At 39.6% G+C, this 17,825-nt stretch overlaps 1 protein-coding gene across 1 annotated transcript in view; it reads left to right on the forward strand.

The window, feature by feature from the left end:
• Positions 1–17,825, forward strand: part of LOC111236462 (transmembrane protein 132C-like) — a 218,434-nt gene that overhangs the window by 162,411 nt on the left and 38,198 nt on the right. The window contains exon 6 of the mRNA XM_022765196.1: positions 14,062–14,205. Within this exon, the coding sequence (XP_022620917.1) occupies positions 14,062–14,205 (144 nt within the window). The remainder of the gene's footprint in view (positions 1–14,061; positions 14,206–17,825) is intronic.

Genomic DNA, 17,825 nt, shown 5'->3' on the forward strand with positions numbered 1-17,825 from the left:
AATGCACCATGTCGCAAAGCAAAAGTTGTCTCAAGCTGGTTTCATGTACTTGACATTTTGGGACGTGGTAAAATGAATGTGCAGCTGATAAATGTGCAGGAATGATGTGATGTCACCATGTGATGTCACCATGGAGCAAAGTCTCGGAGGAATGTTTCCAACATATTGTAGAATCCATGCCATGAAGAACTGAAGGGCTGTTTTGAGAACAAAGGGAGGCCTTACTCACAATTAGTATGGTGATCCTAATAAAGTGTTCAGTGAGTGTAACTGTTCACAAACACTCAATATTAATCCACCCATATTTTTCCCTGATAATTGACTTTTCCGGAAAGGCTTAAAAGAACACCAGTGTCTCTGGCTAATTACCTGTTCTAATTAGCAGTGTGTGTAATAACCACTGGCAAATCGAAACACTGTCCCCAGGAACACACTCTTTTTGGCGCTTGTGTCCATAGGTGTGTTTTTATGTGCATGAACTTTTTTTTGTGTGTGAGTGTTTGTTCAGAGGTTCAACTTTTGCTTGCCGTGCTGGCAGCGGAACAGGAAGGAAGTAGGTTATGCGTGTGATAATTGCCCCAGCAACAGGGTGGTTGACTCCCAAATACCCCCACAGGCTCGTTAGCGTCTCGTTAGCATAGGCAATTAGCGTCATGACAGACAGGCAGGTGGGACAGCATGACATTGGCAGTACAGGTGAAGAGGTTTAGAATACGCTTCTCTAGAGAGGGTCTGTGAAAACAGAGGATGTGAGTTGTGAAGTATCCCTCGACCTTACTGACGGGTGTGATTTGATCTACGGTATATTCAACATGGTCAACCTTCAAGCGATGTTCATTCCCTGGTTGGTCTGTAATTGGCATTAGCTGGCCTCACTGTTACTGGATAACTGCTATGGCACAAAGAGATCATCACAGACAGGAGGATGTTTTCTGAAAAATAAAAGCAAAAACTAGTTAAGATTATGCAACAAAAAAAAGGAAGAAAGAAAGAAAGAAAGAAATGGACAAACAAAAGCAAAAAAAAAACCCCAACTATAAAACAAAAGGAACAAGGGTTGATTGAAGTAGCAATAAAAGTTGTTGTACAAACATTGTACTTTGTACAGTCATATGTGCATCTGTCACTATTTGGAGTTTAAGCTTGATATTCTCCGGCTTGTTGTACAGTATCTCTCTGTGAATGGCAGTTAATGCCCAACTTAAGAAATTAAAAAAATGCAGATGTAGAGATGATGTATTTTGTTCCCACCACAACCCAAACTTTGCTCTCCATGCTGGCAGTGTGACCAGTGGGAAGTAGATTAGTTCGTATAACGTTAACAGTGATATATATATCTTGTTGTGAAGATATTAGACACAGTGAAATAAAATTAGAAAAATACATGTTTCAAGCCCTGATCCTGTATTGCTGTGTTAATTGTTCCATTATATACTTTATATTACGAAATCATTTTTTTTTTAATATAAAAATACCTTTCCTTTCTTTTCCTGTAAAATCATCTAATTGTCATCTGGGTGCATATACATAAATGTATCCAATCAAATGTGATTTTTGGAGGAGCTAACATAAGGAGCTTTCATAAATAAACTCTGTACACATATCCTGTTTCACTGTAAAGTATGTCACATCATGGAAGGTGAAGTCTAACTGCCATTTCACAGTCAGTATGAGGCAAGTTTCATGAGTGTAAGTGCTCTTTCTGAGCACTACCCTGCCTCAAATTCACACAACTACACACTTTCACACTTGGGAGGTACCTGATACAATCACAGCCTCACACTGTTGTCCACCCACCAGCTGGGTGCTTATTACCTTGAAGTTATCAATTGGACATGTTTCATCACACAGTGTGTGGTTGAATTAGTCACACAAGGATCAACAGTACCTTCAAAACCGCCATCCCGTTCCACGCCTGCCCTCAGCTCTCATCAGACCTGTACTCCTACACATATTATGCTGTGCCTAGTTCATACAATTATGCCCAATAATAAGTGACATAGCAAACCAAAGCTTGGAAGTGTTGGCAGCTGCAGTGAAATGCTGTGTGGGGGTGGAATATGTATTTAAACACAACACAATATTCATAATAATAATATGAAAAATAAATACGCTGTTGTCTGCTTGATATTTACAATGTGACAAGTGACAAATCACCAGACGACAGATTTCGCAGAACCATAGAACAAAGTATGGAAGTCAAACTTTAGGTTTAGACAACTAAAGAGCTTTGATTAAGGTTAGCAAAGGATTGTGGTTTTAGCAACATGCAATTAAACACATTGTGTCTGAAGTCACTGCATTGAACCAGACCACGATCTTTGCCCAACCTTAACAAAGTGCTGTGAGTTCCTATACATAACCATAACAAAGTTCAATAATGACGTAGTCGCTACATGTTGTGCTGCAAAATCAGCTATTATTGTTCTCAACTGTGAACATTTAACTGACACGTTCATTATCAACATATTTGCAACTTGCCAAATACAGCAAAAACATGTTTTTATTACATTAATAGAAAATGTAATCCAGTTGCAATTATGTTTCCTACAAAACAGATTTCCTGCTGCAGTTGAGTTGTTCATAATCTCAATTTCTTTTCCAATGAACATGACTGTGATTGGTTTTGTTTTTGTTTTTTAATTTCAGAAGTGCAACATTTTTGGGTGCTTTTTTTGATCCCATACATAATAGCCCATTCATTAGCCTTTACATTATTTTACAATGCTTGTTCGGCAGCTCTAAGGTGTGAACGTGTAATGAAAGCAGACAAGCTCAATCAATAATTTTCCCAAGGAAATGTGGAGGAAAAATTCATGCATAACATTGCACTAATAATCTTTTGATTCCATAGTGAAAAACACATTGGTTAAAGAAGTCTTAAAATAACTCCCAGTGAAAGACTGGAAATTTGGCTCATGCTCAGTGAGTCTGAAGTCTTATAGATCACAAGAAACATTTCAGCGTTTGGCCAAAGCCTGAAGTAATTACTCTGTCTAACAAATAGATTTGATACTATTACACACACAAACACACACACACACACACACACACACGCACTTATACACTCGCAAGTATAAAAAATGGCATAGGCACACACTCAAACATGCACACAGCCACACACAACTGTGTTGCAGCCAAATAAATGAGCCGACACTCCTCGGGCCTAATAGTCTGGTTGTAATTAACATTGTCATAGTGATAATAGCCATTTATCCCTGACATATCACACACACACACATACACAGTCTCTCTCTCTCACACACACACAGTCCAAAACCTCTATCTTGTCTAGGCAGCTCGCCCAGCTGTCATCTCCCTCATCTGTCTCTCTCCCTCCCACCTCTCCTCCGTTTTTTCCCTCCTCCTCTTCTTCCGTATTTAGACCTCACCATCCCCCTTTTTTTTTCGTTTTCACATTTCCCTTATACCCTTATAATATGGGTATTTCCCATACCCCTCTCCCTTCCTCCCCTCCTCCTTATCTCCTCTTCAATATTTGTACAGTCTTCTTTCTCTCTCTCTTTTCACTCATCATCTCCCACCCTTTCTCTCACTCGCTTTTCAATATTCAAACCACATTCCTCTTACTTTCTTCTTTCTTCAACCTTCCCGTTACTCAGTCGGTCTGTTTCTGTCTCACATTACGACTTTCTTTCTTTTGGGCATGCTGTGTTCACACCACAGCAGAATATAGTCAGCAGGAAACCGGGTGTTTGTTGTTTTCAATCAGAGAATGACATTTGACAACTTCTCTGGAAGAAGTGTTGCTCTAAGATGTTGAGACAAAAACAAGTTTTCTGCCTCCCTTGCTGTCTAGCACAAAGAACAAAAGACTGGTACAGGTTTGGTAGGCAAGGCATGGACTCAAAATGAGATTCAACAGGAAGGCTAAAGGTTAAAAGGCTCCTTACTGGTGGACCCGGAAGACTTCAGTTTGCAACAAGCAGGGTTTTAATCAGGCGAACCAGCAGACAGCAGGACATCCAGGAAAACAGTTTTTAGGCTAACAGGTGAGCAGGTAATGGGTCCAGGCATACAAAGGTAGAGAGTAATTTATAGCTGACCTGCACTGAGGTTGATTGAGATTGAGATGTAACAGGAAGGTGATCAGGTGACCCCAGTAAGAGAGGGTGAAACCTCACTGAGGGGGTGACTGCAGGATGAGAAATGGCAAAATCTGGAAAAAAAAAAAAAGTAGAAGAAGAAAATTTGAATCTGTGTTCCATCTCTCTAAAAGGTGAATATGTAGAAGAGGTGGACGATCATCTACCTATACTATGCTTTTATCAATCATGCAAAATTCCAAATTAAATTAAATTAAAAGTAACACAGTACATGGCTTTTTAATGTCTCCTTAATTTCCCTCTCATTGTTTGATTGCAGTGTTAAAGCAACTAATCTCTTCTTTATAACAGTTACCATGGCAACAATTTGTGTCTAAGTGTTTTTGGTTGACAGATCCCCAATCATACCAACTAGTATTATTGGCATTTTTTTTGAGGGTGATGTATGAAATGTGATGCATCAGACGCACCACGCACTTCCTTTGCACACACCGTTTCATCTAAACATTGAAATACAACCACACGCTGTGATTCACACACATGCACACACTCTCTGTGTTCATAGACATGAGGAATTGATGTGATATTGATGATACAACGGTTTGCATATTAGAGAGCCGGTCTCTAATTATTTTAGTAAACAGTATTGACTTTTGTGGCACCGGGCAGCCGCTCTGCTGAATCACAATATCAGCTAAAGTCGAGGTTCATTTGCTTCAACAAGACCTAAAACAAAACAAGACTTAAAACAAAAACAAGCTGTTTCCAGGACTTCTCTCCCAGAAGAGAAAGGGGAGGCACATTTTGAAAGAAAAATAGAATTAAAAGCTGAAAATAAAAACTTTCCCAATAAGCACTGCTGCATGCTACTTGACAGCAGTTCACAATATAAATAACAATTTAAAGTAAAGGTTTGGTAGCTGGTCTCTGGACTTCTACATTCAGCAGTGGCCAAACAGCTACATTCCTCTTTTCTAAACTTTAATCACTTGCTTCAGAGTAGTGGGCAAGCTTAATTTCCTGCTGTCTTTTTGTACCAGGAATACTTGACTTAGTAGGGATGATAATGAAGAAGATAATAAAGTAATGTTTTCCAAGTTGAACTGTTTTTCTCTAAAGCAGTTAGTTCTCTTTGGCTGTGTGGGAGAGCAGCGGTGCACAGTAAATAGTGGCTGTCCTTGCCTTACAAAAGATCCCGCAGCTCAACTTATCCAGTATCAGGAGGTATTTCTTTTGGTGCATGACGGTTTCATCATTTGTTCAAATGTAATATATATATAATATTATGTAAGGGGGCGGCACAATAGTGCAGTGGTTAGCACCGTGGCCTCACAGTAAGCAGATTCTCGTGCCTGCATGGGTTTCTTCCAAGTACAAAGTCAATGTGAATGTGAATGGTTGTTTGTGTTTATATGTCTTGCCTTCACCCAATGTCAGCTCGGATTGGCTCTAGCCTGCGACCCTAAAAGGATAAACAGTATAGCAAATGAATAAATGTTTATGTGAATTATGTAATCCTTGAATAATGTATATATTATGTAATAATAAGCTTCTTGCAGTTTTTCAAATAATTATTGTCCTCCCAGGGTAAAACCGTGGCACTGGTCACTACAGTGACTTTGACACCAGAAACCAAAGTTCAGTACTGATCATGATGTTGAAACCAAACTTTAGCCAATTTAATTGCATTGCAGTCCTTTATCACTATTTTCTATAAAAGAAAGAGGCCTTACTTTATTGATAATAATTTAATTTTGTAGTATATGTAGAGACTGCCCATTACAATAACAATTCTAATTAAATTATAATGATTAGATCTAAATAACATTAGTCAAGGCAACAAAAAAAGACTAACTCGACAACTGTAACAGTAATAAGTTGTTTGAACTTAATCAATGTTTTAATGAATAAAGGCTCTGTGCCCAGAGGGTTTAGTGCACCTATTTTCCGCATTTTGTTTTGTTTCAGCTCAACCGTGTACGTGCACATGCGCTCAGAGAAAGTGCGATACACTTGATGTGTTTAATGGGTCTGTAGTAAATTGCAGTTAAGTGCCTTCAACCAATTTTCTTTTCACAGCTGAGCCCTGACGCGCACACACACACGTGCGCGCACACACACGCACGCAGATGCACATGCACAAAAAACACTTAATATACATACATGTACGAAAAAATAATATATTCAAAAGTTAAGGGTCAGTTTTATATATGTTAGTGCATGTGGTGCGCTCCAAAGTCAGATATGAATATATAAATATCCGTACATACATATATCAACACATATATATGTTATTATACGAAAAATGTCTGGTACTTGTGTGCTTTTAGTCTCTGTGTGTCATCTATTCATATTTAGCATTCGTTGTTACTTAATTGATACTGAAGTATACTTGAGATTTTTCTCTTGAGCAACAGTGATAATGACTCTTACCTTTTTTTTCCTTTTAATTTCATTTCATGCTTCTGGTATCTACAATGCATATGTTTTGCACATGCAGTATATGCAATCTGCATGTATTGCTAGACTGGAATAAAACCTTTATAAAGTACATAAACCAAGCTCATATTAGTGCATCAAGATAACCTGTCTTCAGACAACCTCAGTTAATGTGTTAGCCCACCTGTAAAGATGGAATTGGAGCAGTAACATGCTGAACATCTGATTTGCAAACATACACATCTTCACTGACTTTATTGCTCAATTACTGTCATATATGATGCAATAAACAATGTGTATGAATCTGCATGACCTGTAATTTCTTTTTATAGCTTTCTGCTGTGGCCTCTCAGGACAGATGTGTACATGCATGTTTCATACCAGTGCAACTGTTTGTCTGCTTCTTGGTCCCCTCCCCCCTCTTACAAGCGCACAGTCAAACATGCTCTTTCTTTATATTCTCTTATATTTACTCTCTCATACAATTCTATAACTCTTTCCTGAAATCTGTGACGCATACATCATCACATAGAAAGACAAAGAATTTCACATGGAAGGTGAAGAACAGGTGAAGGACAGCAGGGAGGAAAAAGAATGGAAAAGATACAATTTTCCAAAGCACTATATAAAAACCAAATAAAAAACAATTTAATGGGAAGAAATCACTGCTCTCGCTGCATTCTACTGAATTCCTAACAGCCTCTACTTCTCATGTGACTTATATAGAGTAGCACTTTCTCCCTTCATAATTGTGCCCTTCTCTCACTCATATATTGTACATACACTCAGATGAACACACTATCAAGTATTTCACAGCTTTGACCCTTATCAAATACTTAATAAATCATCCTGTTACACTGCTCTCCCTCAAACCGTTTCTTAACCTCTAGCCAATTTGTATATCACTGCTTATGTCAGGACACAATGGAAGGTTTCCAATTAATGATGAATCTGCCTTTGTCTCTTTCTGTCATTACTTATAACCCCCTCATCCTCCATCTATTCTTTTCTTTATCTTTCCATGTCTGTCTTCTTCAGTCTTTTATCTGTCCCTCTCTCTCATTTTATGTCTCTTGCTTTTTTTTTTTGTATCGTATAGCAGCGATTAATTTAGTTGGTTAAAGACCCCCTCCTGCTTCAGACAGCCAGCGTTTCATACGTCACATACGTCACAGTTACAAGTTAACAAACAACATAAACAAATAAAAGATGCTAACTACGCTAACCATTCTGATATGTCTGCTGGCCCCTGATTTTGATCACAACAGACTCCTCATCTGAGTCTGGGTCTGACTGAGGCTCAAACATGTGGCGGAGTGTCTCCCATGTTTCCTCTAACGCTAACCAACTTGACACACACTGCTCTTTCACGTGTCAACGCAGCACAAGCAGTGGTGGGCACGGCACAAGACTTGATTCAGAATTTCTCAATGAGGAAGAAAGCGAAGATGTGCCTCCAGCCCCAGTTTTTTTTTTTTTTTTTTTTTCACTTTTTATGTGAGAAAAAAACATGTTTAACAAAATATTAATCACAGCAGATTATTTTTACATTATTTAAAATATGTATGGAGAGAAACATTAAAAGAGCAACAGCATTACACAGTTAAAATAGGAAACGCCAATGCCAGCAGCAATGGTGACAAGTGTGACTTCCATGCAATGCTTCCTACCACCCCACCCCACCCCGTGTGCAAGCACATATACACCTGCACACACAGAAATGCAGTCATTACAACGTTTGGATCAAATCCCCTCTCTGTTACTGGAGGGTTTTTGTTTGCTTCCTGATTTAAAAAAAAAAGACAATTAGTCCATTAACAATTTTCCCAATTAGCTAATTGTTTAGATTGTCAATAGATGAGGTGGCTTTAATGTATTCTCTAGGTCATTTGGTAGCATTTCAACACTGTGTGTGTGATGTTTGCAACACACTTGTCTGTAGTATGCCTATGTTGGTTGGTGTTAATGTGTACGTTATCCAATGGCGGAAGTGGGTTATAGCCGAAGGGAAATTGGCTGATTAATTGATTGCTTTTAATTTAACACAGTGTCCCCTACATACCCATACATCCTGTAACAATGAGTTAACAAGTGTATGTCTAAACAAACTGTTTTTTTCCCCTACTGAGTCCAGTTTCTTTCACTTTAAATTCTTTGATAACCTTCAAAATAAAAGAATTAGAATTCATTTTGCTGGAAAATACAGTCTCACTAACCTCTACCAAGTAAGCTTTTCCCTTTTTTCTCAATCTTTCACACAATTTAGATACTTTCGTTCATTAAATAGAGCAGCAGAAGAAGCAGGAGATGTTTTTTGTGCCCAAGGCCAAATCGTTTGCATTGTTAGATTGTGGTGAAGAGGTCACAATGAGAGCAAAAGGAGACTCAGAGTCATATATGTTCCAAGCAATTTCCCCCAAATGAGAATCTTGACAATTTAAGGAGTGAACAGAGAAGTAGATAGGGTAGATATGTTTTTCTCTGTGTGTGTGTGTGTGTGTGTGTGTGTGTGTGTGTGTGTGTGTGTGTTAATGTCTTTGAAAACACAGCCACAGATTAGATGGCACTACTTGCATTTTGACTGGAAGAGATTCCTGCGTTTGTGTGTGTATGTGTGTCTATGAGAAAGAGAGAGTAAGAGAGAAAAGAAAGAGTGATAGAACGACAGAAGGAAGGAGAGACAGAAAGAGAACTGCTTACATACTCTTATTGTAAGTCACAGTTGGAATTGAATTTGTACAGAGGAGCAAAAAGCTCCAGTTTTTTCACTGTGTCAACTCTTTTACAACACTGTGTGAGCATGTGTGCTTGACATCGAGTGTGTGTGTGTGTTTGTGTGTGCTTGACTGCTTGTCCATGTGTGTGCGTGTGTTCCTGTGATGGTGGTCTCGCTCTAGTTGCTTCACTTTAAATCGCACACACCTTACAGAGCGCACACACACACACACACACACACACACATACATGCATGGATAAACCTCACTGAAGACAGAGGCTGTTTCCTACACTTAATTTCTCTCTGCAACATGCACACACAAACGTATTTGTCAGTGCACACAAGATACATATGTGCATACACACACACACACACACACACACACACACAATCACACCAGCACACATTTATTCTCTCTATTGCTCTCTCTTTCTTCCTACATCTGTCTCTCTCTCACACACACACACACAGAGACTCATGCAGGAACCTACATGAACTCACACAAAGACACATTCATTCATACATCCAAACACTTGACACACAAGACCTCACCGCACACACACACACACACTCACACCCACACTTCTTCTGAGCTTATCTCGGTGCAGTATGGAGCAGCTTTTGAAGGCAGTAGGGAGCCAGTTGTTGACGAGCCACTTAATAATTCCCTTGGACAGGCATGAAATTCTTTCCTTTTCTCTCTCTGTCTCTCTTTCTGTCTCCTTTGCTCCCTCACTAATATTCCTCTTCCTGCTGTGTTTTTATCTGTTTTTTCCCCCCGACCACTTTCTCTATTTTTCTAATTTTGTTCTGCTTTGTCTCATTTTCTCCACTCTGCTCCCTTTCTCTGTCTCTCCTTCTCTTCTCCTTTGCTCTTTTTTTTTCAGCTCTCCGTGATCCATCTTAGTATTCACTGGAAAACTCGCGTTGTTATGAACATGAAGGTTAATAAGGCACTTGTAATGCTAGTCTCATTGTTGAATAAAGTGCTAGCCAATAAGTCTGTTTTTTTTTGGACGCTCATTTAATGTGCTCTTCTCAGGAGATCACTATGACAGGTTGCCATTAGTGGAGAACAAATTGAGTTCCATACAGTCTACTTATAGCCTATAATGAACAAATAAAGTTATGTTCTGGTTTAAGTCAGCCTGTGTCTGACGCGTGTTCAACCCAGGTTGGAGAAAGGGTCATGGATCTGGGTCAGCTGATGTGCGTTGACACATGCAAGTAGACTACCAATGTCTTGTGCCACAGTTTCCCTCTGAACGGGGTATTCAGGCCCAGCCACATCAAAGTGGCACTGAGAAATTCATCTGCACTTATTTGAAATGGATATAGAAGCTTGGTGGTGTAGGAACTATTCACAGGGCTAGTTGGTAATCTACTCTGGCTGGTGAGCCAACTGATAACATGTTAGCCACCCAGGAATATGCTAGCACGAGTCAGTCACAGCAGCAAGAGGGGGAAAAACCAGACTGAACTGATGTTATGAGAGTTATGTAAGGAAGCTTGTTAGCTCAGTTGCTAATCACAAGAAGAATAATGGAATAATAAACTCACAGTGTTTATTCCAAAGACCTATTGGTACCATTGACTCCCATCTCTTAGTTGCCTAAAAACCATCTTTTTTGTGGAAAAGTTTATACTTTAGATATAGGGTTAAATAAAAGTGGACTGTGCAGTACAGTGCAGTAGCTCTCCTCCATTTCGAACTCTCCATCTCCCTGTTCCCTCAGGGGTCAGCACTGTGTGGAAACCTTGCATGCCAAAGTTCACCACACCTCAAGCAGATTTATTTTGCCCTTGTGAAGAAATACACATATTGCGGCAAATCCATCGGGAAAAAGATCGTTTCACTGAGAAATTTTGCCATTTTAGATGCAGGTGTCAACGGGCCTGAAGTAAACTATCTAATTTTGACAAAAAAGCAACGTCAGATATAGAAATGCACTGCATAGACACAAGACACAAATATAGAAACAACTTATTCATGATACAACAGAGGTTACAAGGATGCCCAAAGAGCTAATGAACACACATGGACGTGCGGTGTGCTAATTCACATTTTCACTGGATATATAAATTGAGTTAACAATGTTTATTTTATTTTTAATGGAGGATGTCTGTTCAGTTGTAACTCACTTGTGTTGTGGTGAAGATGGTTTTTACTTATTTTATTTTATTTTTTGGGGTTTTTTTTTCACCAGTGGTGAAAATAGCAGAGATGTAAACATGATGTTATCTGTGGCAGTATGGCTTCCAAGAGATTACTGCCCCAGGGTCATCACACATACATTTAAACATGTACATATAGGCTCCATACGAACTAACACAAACACATAGAAAAATACATCTGTCTTTACCTCCTTTCATCTTTCTTTTCCTACTCTTTGATTTTTTTTATCCCTCCATCTGCTCTCCTCCCCTCAAGGCGTAAGGAGAATCCTCTCGTTAATTTGCTATTTTTCTCTCTGCATGTCTGCTTTCTTTGTGCCCTTCATCTTCATCTCCAGCGCTCCCTCTTTCATCTTTTCCATGCTTTTAATCCTGTTTGTCCCCTCTTCTCCTCCTCCTCCTCCTCCTCACCTGTTTCTCACCCTTAACCTGCGTAACTGTTTTCTGTCATGTTATATATCTATAGTAACTATTTCTGATTTAAGGCAAAGCGGAGCAGAGTGGGAGACGGAGACAGGAAAACTAAGAGAATTACAGATTAAGCAAGTGTGTGTGTGTGTGTGTGTGTGTGTGTGTGTGTGTGTGTGTGTGTGTGTGTGTGTGTGTGTGTGTGTGTGAGAAAGAGAGAGAGCAAGAGAGACAAAGAGATCTCATTAAGTAAAGGTCACATAGCTGTGTGTGGCAGAGAAGGATAGGGCATTAGGCAACTTGTCACCGCTCACATGCGCTTAAACTCTTGTAACTCCTTAGTGCATGTCTGTGTGTGTGTGTGTGTGTGTGTGTGTGTGTGTGTGTGTGTGTGTGTGTGTGTGTGTGTGTGTGTGTGTGTGTGTGTGTTTGCTCTTCGTCTTCTCCTGTTTATTCATCTCTCTGTGGGTTGTAAGGGTTACATACAGTACATACAGTGTATCCGTGAATGTCAAAGTGTATATTATATGTTTGTTTGTTTTTTTACATGCAAGTGACATCATGGTTAAAGGTTTTCATGTCGGACCCTTATTTTCTTGTGTTTGTTTGTGTGTCCTCGCTGACATCCTTCATCATCCTGTATCTGTAGCAAAGTTTATGTTGTTGTTTATTGTTGTTTATGTTTTACACCACAGATACACACATACTATATCTGATACACACATTTGTACTTTCTCACTTGTTGGTAGAGCAGGTGGATCATCATCATAGGGTTGGTAGTTGGATCTCGGGCTCCTATCGAAGCATTCATGAGCAAGCTGAATGAAGTGGGGCGGCTCCGTTGCCACTGGTGTGTTGATGTGGGTGAATGGCAGCAGTTGTGTGGCCATTTTTCCTGTTTCCTGCTTGAAAAATATTGAATGTAATTCAGTAAATTTACTCACATACGGACACATATTCAGTGTGTTCAGTTTCAGTGGAGAGGTGGAAGCACAGAGGGGGACAGAAAAAGAGTCAATAAACTGGTTCAGAGGACTGGCTCTGTCCTGGACTGTCCCCTGCATGAGACCATGGGGACCTTAAGCAGCTCCTTCAGCAACAGACTGCTACACCCACAGTGGGAGAAGGAGCACCACCAGGTCCTTTGTCCTGATTACAATGACTTTTCAGCAGTAGCATACTGTTGTCTCTGTCAACATCACCCAGCACTTAAAACATCGCAGCTGCTTAACACAATATATCTCTGGAAATGTATCTTATTCATTCATTTATCATTTTGTCATTTATTTATCAACGCATTTATCTTTTAAATATAGTGTGCACATTTTTTACTCATCACTCACTCTTTTTTTCTTCTATTCTTAAGCTGCTTTAACAAGTGAATTTCAATCAATGAAGTTTCATCTTATCATCTGATCTCTTATCATCTTAATACAGTACATTTATTCTTTATTTCCTCTTCATCTTCTTCTGTTGTCACCCTGTATGCTCAGCTGAATTCCACTGTAGAGTGGTGACACTGTAGAGACCGTCGACACACACACACACACACACACATTCACACACACTCCCTATCCAGGAACTGTGGGCCCAGCAAAATTCTCAGTAATCAGGCTTGTGTGTCTATTGGCGGTGATAAATGCCCCCTCGGAAACTCGATGCCAAATAATCATGATTGACGCAGGCACACGGCAGTTTGAGATATGCTTGTGTGTGCCAGCTTGTTTGTGCTATTTTTGTTGGAAGGATCTAATCAAATGTAATCATGCTGATTACATTAATCGTGAGCTTTATAATCACCCCTTTTTTTTTTCTCTCTCTCTTCCTTTTAAAATTCGCCCCTGGTCTCTGTTAGTTGTTTATTCCTGCGTCTCCTTCTGTGTCTTTCACCAGCATCAGTCATGTCTTCTTTCTCGTGCACTTTGGGTAGAGGTACTGTATGTTAAAGCTGGCATCGCAGCACGAGCGCCAAAGGTCATGTTTAACAACAAGAAACAACAAAAAGTGTCCTGTGGCTCAAAGATAATAGACTGTTATATGATGCAACAATCTCTTATTGTAAATATTATATGTAAATACTTTTGCTTCTGTTATTCCTTCGTAAAGCAACCACCAGCAGTTCCCAGCTTGAAAAATGTAAATAAGGCTGTCAGTGCACAAGCATATTAATAACTAAATATGTAGCAGGAAGAAACTGAAGTTTAAAAAGTTTCGTTTTTTTTAATGAAACCTTTTTCTTTTTAATTCTCTCTTTAGGACACAGAAGTGGTGAACACGGCCATCCTTACAGGTCGGCGTATCGCCGTGCCCATCAAAGTAGTTACCGTGGAAACCGACGGGCAGGTGAGGGAAGTGGACGACTCGGTCACCTGCAGCTCAACAGACGTGGACGTGGTCAAGGTACGCGTTCAAACTATAAGTCATTAAGAGTGAACCATGCTTCCACACATACCATAACTAAAATGATCTTATCGTCTTATCAGCAGTAGCTGCACCACACAGTTCAATTGGAGATGTTTTTTATTGGTCTGCATTGCTGCCTGCAGTGTATTTTAGGGGATGACGGTAAACCTGCAATTGGTAAACCAGTTGATATTTTTCTTTGTGACTAAACGTGCTAAACTAAAAAAAAGTGGGCTTGGCAATACACAAAATATAAAATAAGTCATGGTCTGCAAGGTATGCAAAAATATGGATTAAGCATTCACAGAGAAACATTTACAGAATAGGGAGGAAGTGACAATAATGTAATCGGGGGAACTGTGGGTATTTTACACAGCAAGAAACCCATCCTGATTCATCATTATAATTCTTTCTGAGGATTAGTGTTGTCCTCTAATTCGCTTTATACAGGTGATCATAATAAGACACTTATCACAGTGGGCAGGCTTTTTTAAATCTCACTCTCTGTTTTGCTGAATGTCAAATGAAAGCGATTCAGAACTGTTGATATGTGGGGAAGATTACACATGCAAGAAAGCAACATGTATTTGTTTCTATTGTTTGATGTTAGTTACTTTTGTTTCAGTGTTTTTGGTAAAGTAAAACAGACTCAACTAGAATGACCAAAGACCAAAATTCCTGGACCCGCCCCTTTAACCAGATTGCACTTGGCCCAAGCTCCATCCCTCCACCCGCAAACAAACACACAACCAAACAAACAGACAGACAGACATAGGTGAAAACATAACCTTCTTTGTGGAGGTAATAGAATATGATGAAAGTATGCTGACTAAACAGATGATCATTAGAAGAACTCAACGAACGACAGCTACATCTAAGCTCGAGGATAACTTCCACAGGGTACCTTTAAGTTCCTAAACCTATAATTTCAGCAACATATATAGTCAAACTGTAACTGCATGCGCGACCTGCTGGTTATTTTTATAAAATTTTAATTAACCACATAAACCTTTGTCCTCTCGTTAATATCAAACTGGTTGGTTACGACTTCAGTTTATTTGGAGACCACAACATCATTAATTATCTCTAATGAATCCAAGGTTAAAGGTGCCGTGTGCACCAAACCCCAATTTCTAAGTTCACTGACACTTGGGTTTGAACCTACTGGAGGCACATGCTCAAGTGCTAAAACAATTCTACCACATAAAACTACAACAGAACTACTGTACTGATTAATAAAGCTGAAATACTTTTAAAAACACATCTTTACAGAAACAAGCCAATGCCAGGGAGTGAAGATTGATTCCTCTTGTGCTACGTTCCCTGTGCCCTCAGGGCCTAAAATGAAACGCACCCTTGCTGTGACAGTTTCAATATGAAGCCAATTTCCTCCTACAAGCCAACAGGAGTGGTGCTGTTTAAGTACGATCAATAACAACAGAGTGAAAATGGAAGTAACTAATTCAGATAGATGTAATGTTAGTGTGCTGTGTATGTGTGTATGTATGGAAAGGAAAGTAAATTAAAGTGTGTAGGAAAGGGATGTTTGCTTGTATGTATGCATTAGTGTGTGTGTGTGTGTGTGTGTGTGTGTGTGTGTGTGTGTGTGTGTGTGTGTGTGTGTGTGTGTGTGTGTGTGTGTGTGTGTATCCATGTACATTCTATAAAGTGAAGTCACAGGCTTCATCTTTGGGATAAGCGCAAAATTTCCAGTCGAGCTGATTCATGTTCAGCTAATGCAACCTAAATCAAACCCTTGTCTTCCCATCGATTTCGTATGCAGTCACTCCGCCGCTAAAACCACTTCACGCTCAGTCAGAATGCACCTGAAAGAACAGCTATAATCAGTGGCTGAAGCTATACCAGTGCGTCTTTCCTTCCTCTCTAAATCAGGGAACTCAGGTGCAGAGGTAGCAAAACACATTAGGAGAATTCATAGGCAACTGCTGTGCTGCAGTCGCAGGGTGGATCCTTTTGTTTTTTTTAATCACTGAAACTTAAACTCAGGGCTTTAGCTTGAAGAAAAGATGTCCTGAATGACTTCACCGTTCCATAAATCTACTCACACTGCCTATTATTGACATACACGCTGTAAAATTTGGGTACAGGAAGGCAATAGGCCTTTCTCACTAAGAAAGAAATGTGTCTTTCAACAACAGCATCCATCAAATGAAAGACACATTTCCTTGCCAGGAAGTGTCAGACGAGGGAAGCAAAATCAATCAGTTTAGATACATTTTAAGACAGCACGTTGTTATTATGTCAGACCTTGATATAACACAGCACAGAGGAGACTCTATAAACTCACTGCTGTATATGGATAAGCTGTTTAGCAACCTTTAGCCTTCCTTTGTGCTGATTGTGTTTGTTTGTGTGTCAAAGCAAGAGTGTGTATGTGATGACTGAGTGTTAGCAAACTGTTGTTGTTTGTTGACATCTGATCTGACATATATTCCCTGTCTCGCATTTCCTTACACACACACTCACACACAGCTTTAACACAGACAGCTGTTTGACAACGACACCCATGGGGTATAACTCCAGGTAGCTGTAGCTGTCAGTGACTCACAGTGACAGCTGCAAAGTACAATCCAGAGAGCCGAGGCATCACACACACAGAGGACTGTCATGCCCTGAGCTTTGGCTCTAAGGTGGCACTTCCTCACAGGCTTCATACAAAATGTGCATCTTCTGCCAGAGTTGTCAGACCTAAACTACTACAGCTCCCCAACTTATTGCACAAAGACATGTCCATTTAGATGTGCAGTGCATGATTAAAAATGTACTCAGGGCTAAATGTGGAGTTAATGTCTCGCTTCCATTATTTCCATTATGGCGGTGGGCATTTTTCATTGGTCAAGGTATCCTTCATCATGTGATCATTTTCTGTCTGTACAGTCTGAGTAACACCGTTCATGTGCAGTGAATCTGGCACACAAGATTTTGACCAACAAACACACTACTCCATATAAAACCACAGAAGCTGTTGTTTGTCCATGCTCTCTACAAAGTGATTTCTGATCTGATGCCCTCATCGACGGGCCTGCCGTCTGGTGTCAGTATTAGTAAACCAAATCAACTTTATTGATATCACACTTTGCACAGTTGATTTACAGCACAGAGAAAAAACTACACAATAATATAAAGTAAAAATACATATTAAAAAAAGTGTATATATATATATATATATATATATATATATATATATATAAATCACATGGTCACACAGTGCACATAGAGACAACACATACCACCAATTCATCCAGCTTAAACAAAAAAATACGTTGTTTGCCGTCTAGAACGACACACAGAAATGTTTTCTGATCTGACGCTCATATCAACAGGACATCATTTGACTGTGCTGAACCAAAATCAATAAAAAATCATCCTAATACTGTGGTTGTGGCCACACCAAGATTTCATACCATATTCATCGCAGTAGTAGCTTTTACAGTTCCTTTAGAGGTTCCAGGCCGCTGCAAAAATGAAAAGCACTAAACCGGCAGAGAAAATTAATGAATGAATCAAGCAATGACAGCAGTCTCCTTCACAATTGTTTAAACTGTCACATTCCACTTTTTACTGCAGGTCTGTTGAGCAGCTGCTCCACTTAGGCT

This window comes from Seriola dumerili, unplaced genomic scaffold (genome assembly GCF_002260705.1).
Source record: "Seriola dumerili isolate Sdu_G_001 unplaced genomic scaffold, Sdu_1.0 BDQW01000668.1, whole genome shotgun sequence".
NCBI lineage: Eukaryota > Metazoa > Chordata > Actinopteri > Carangiformes > Carangidae > Seriola > Seriola dumerili.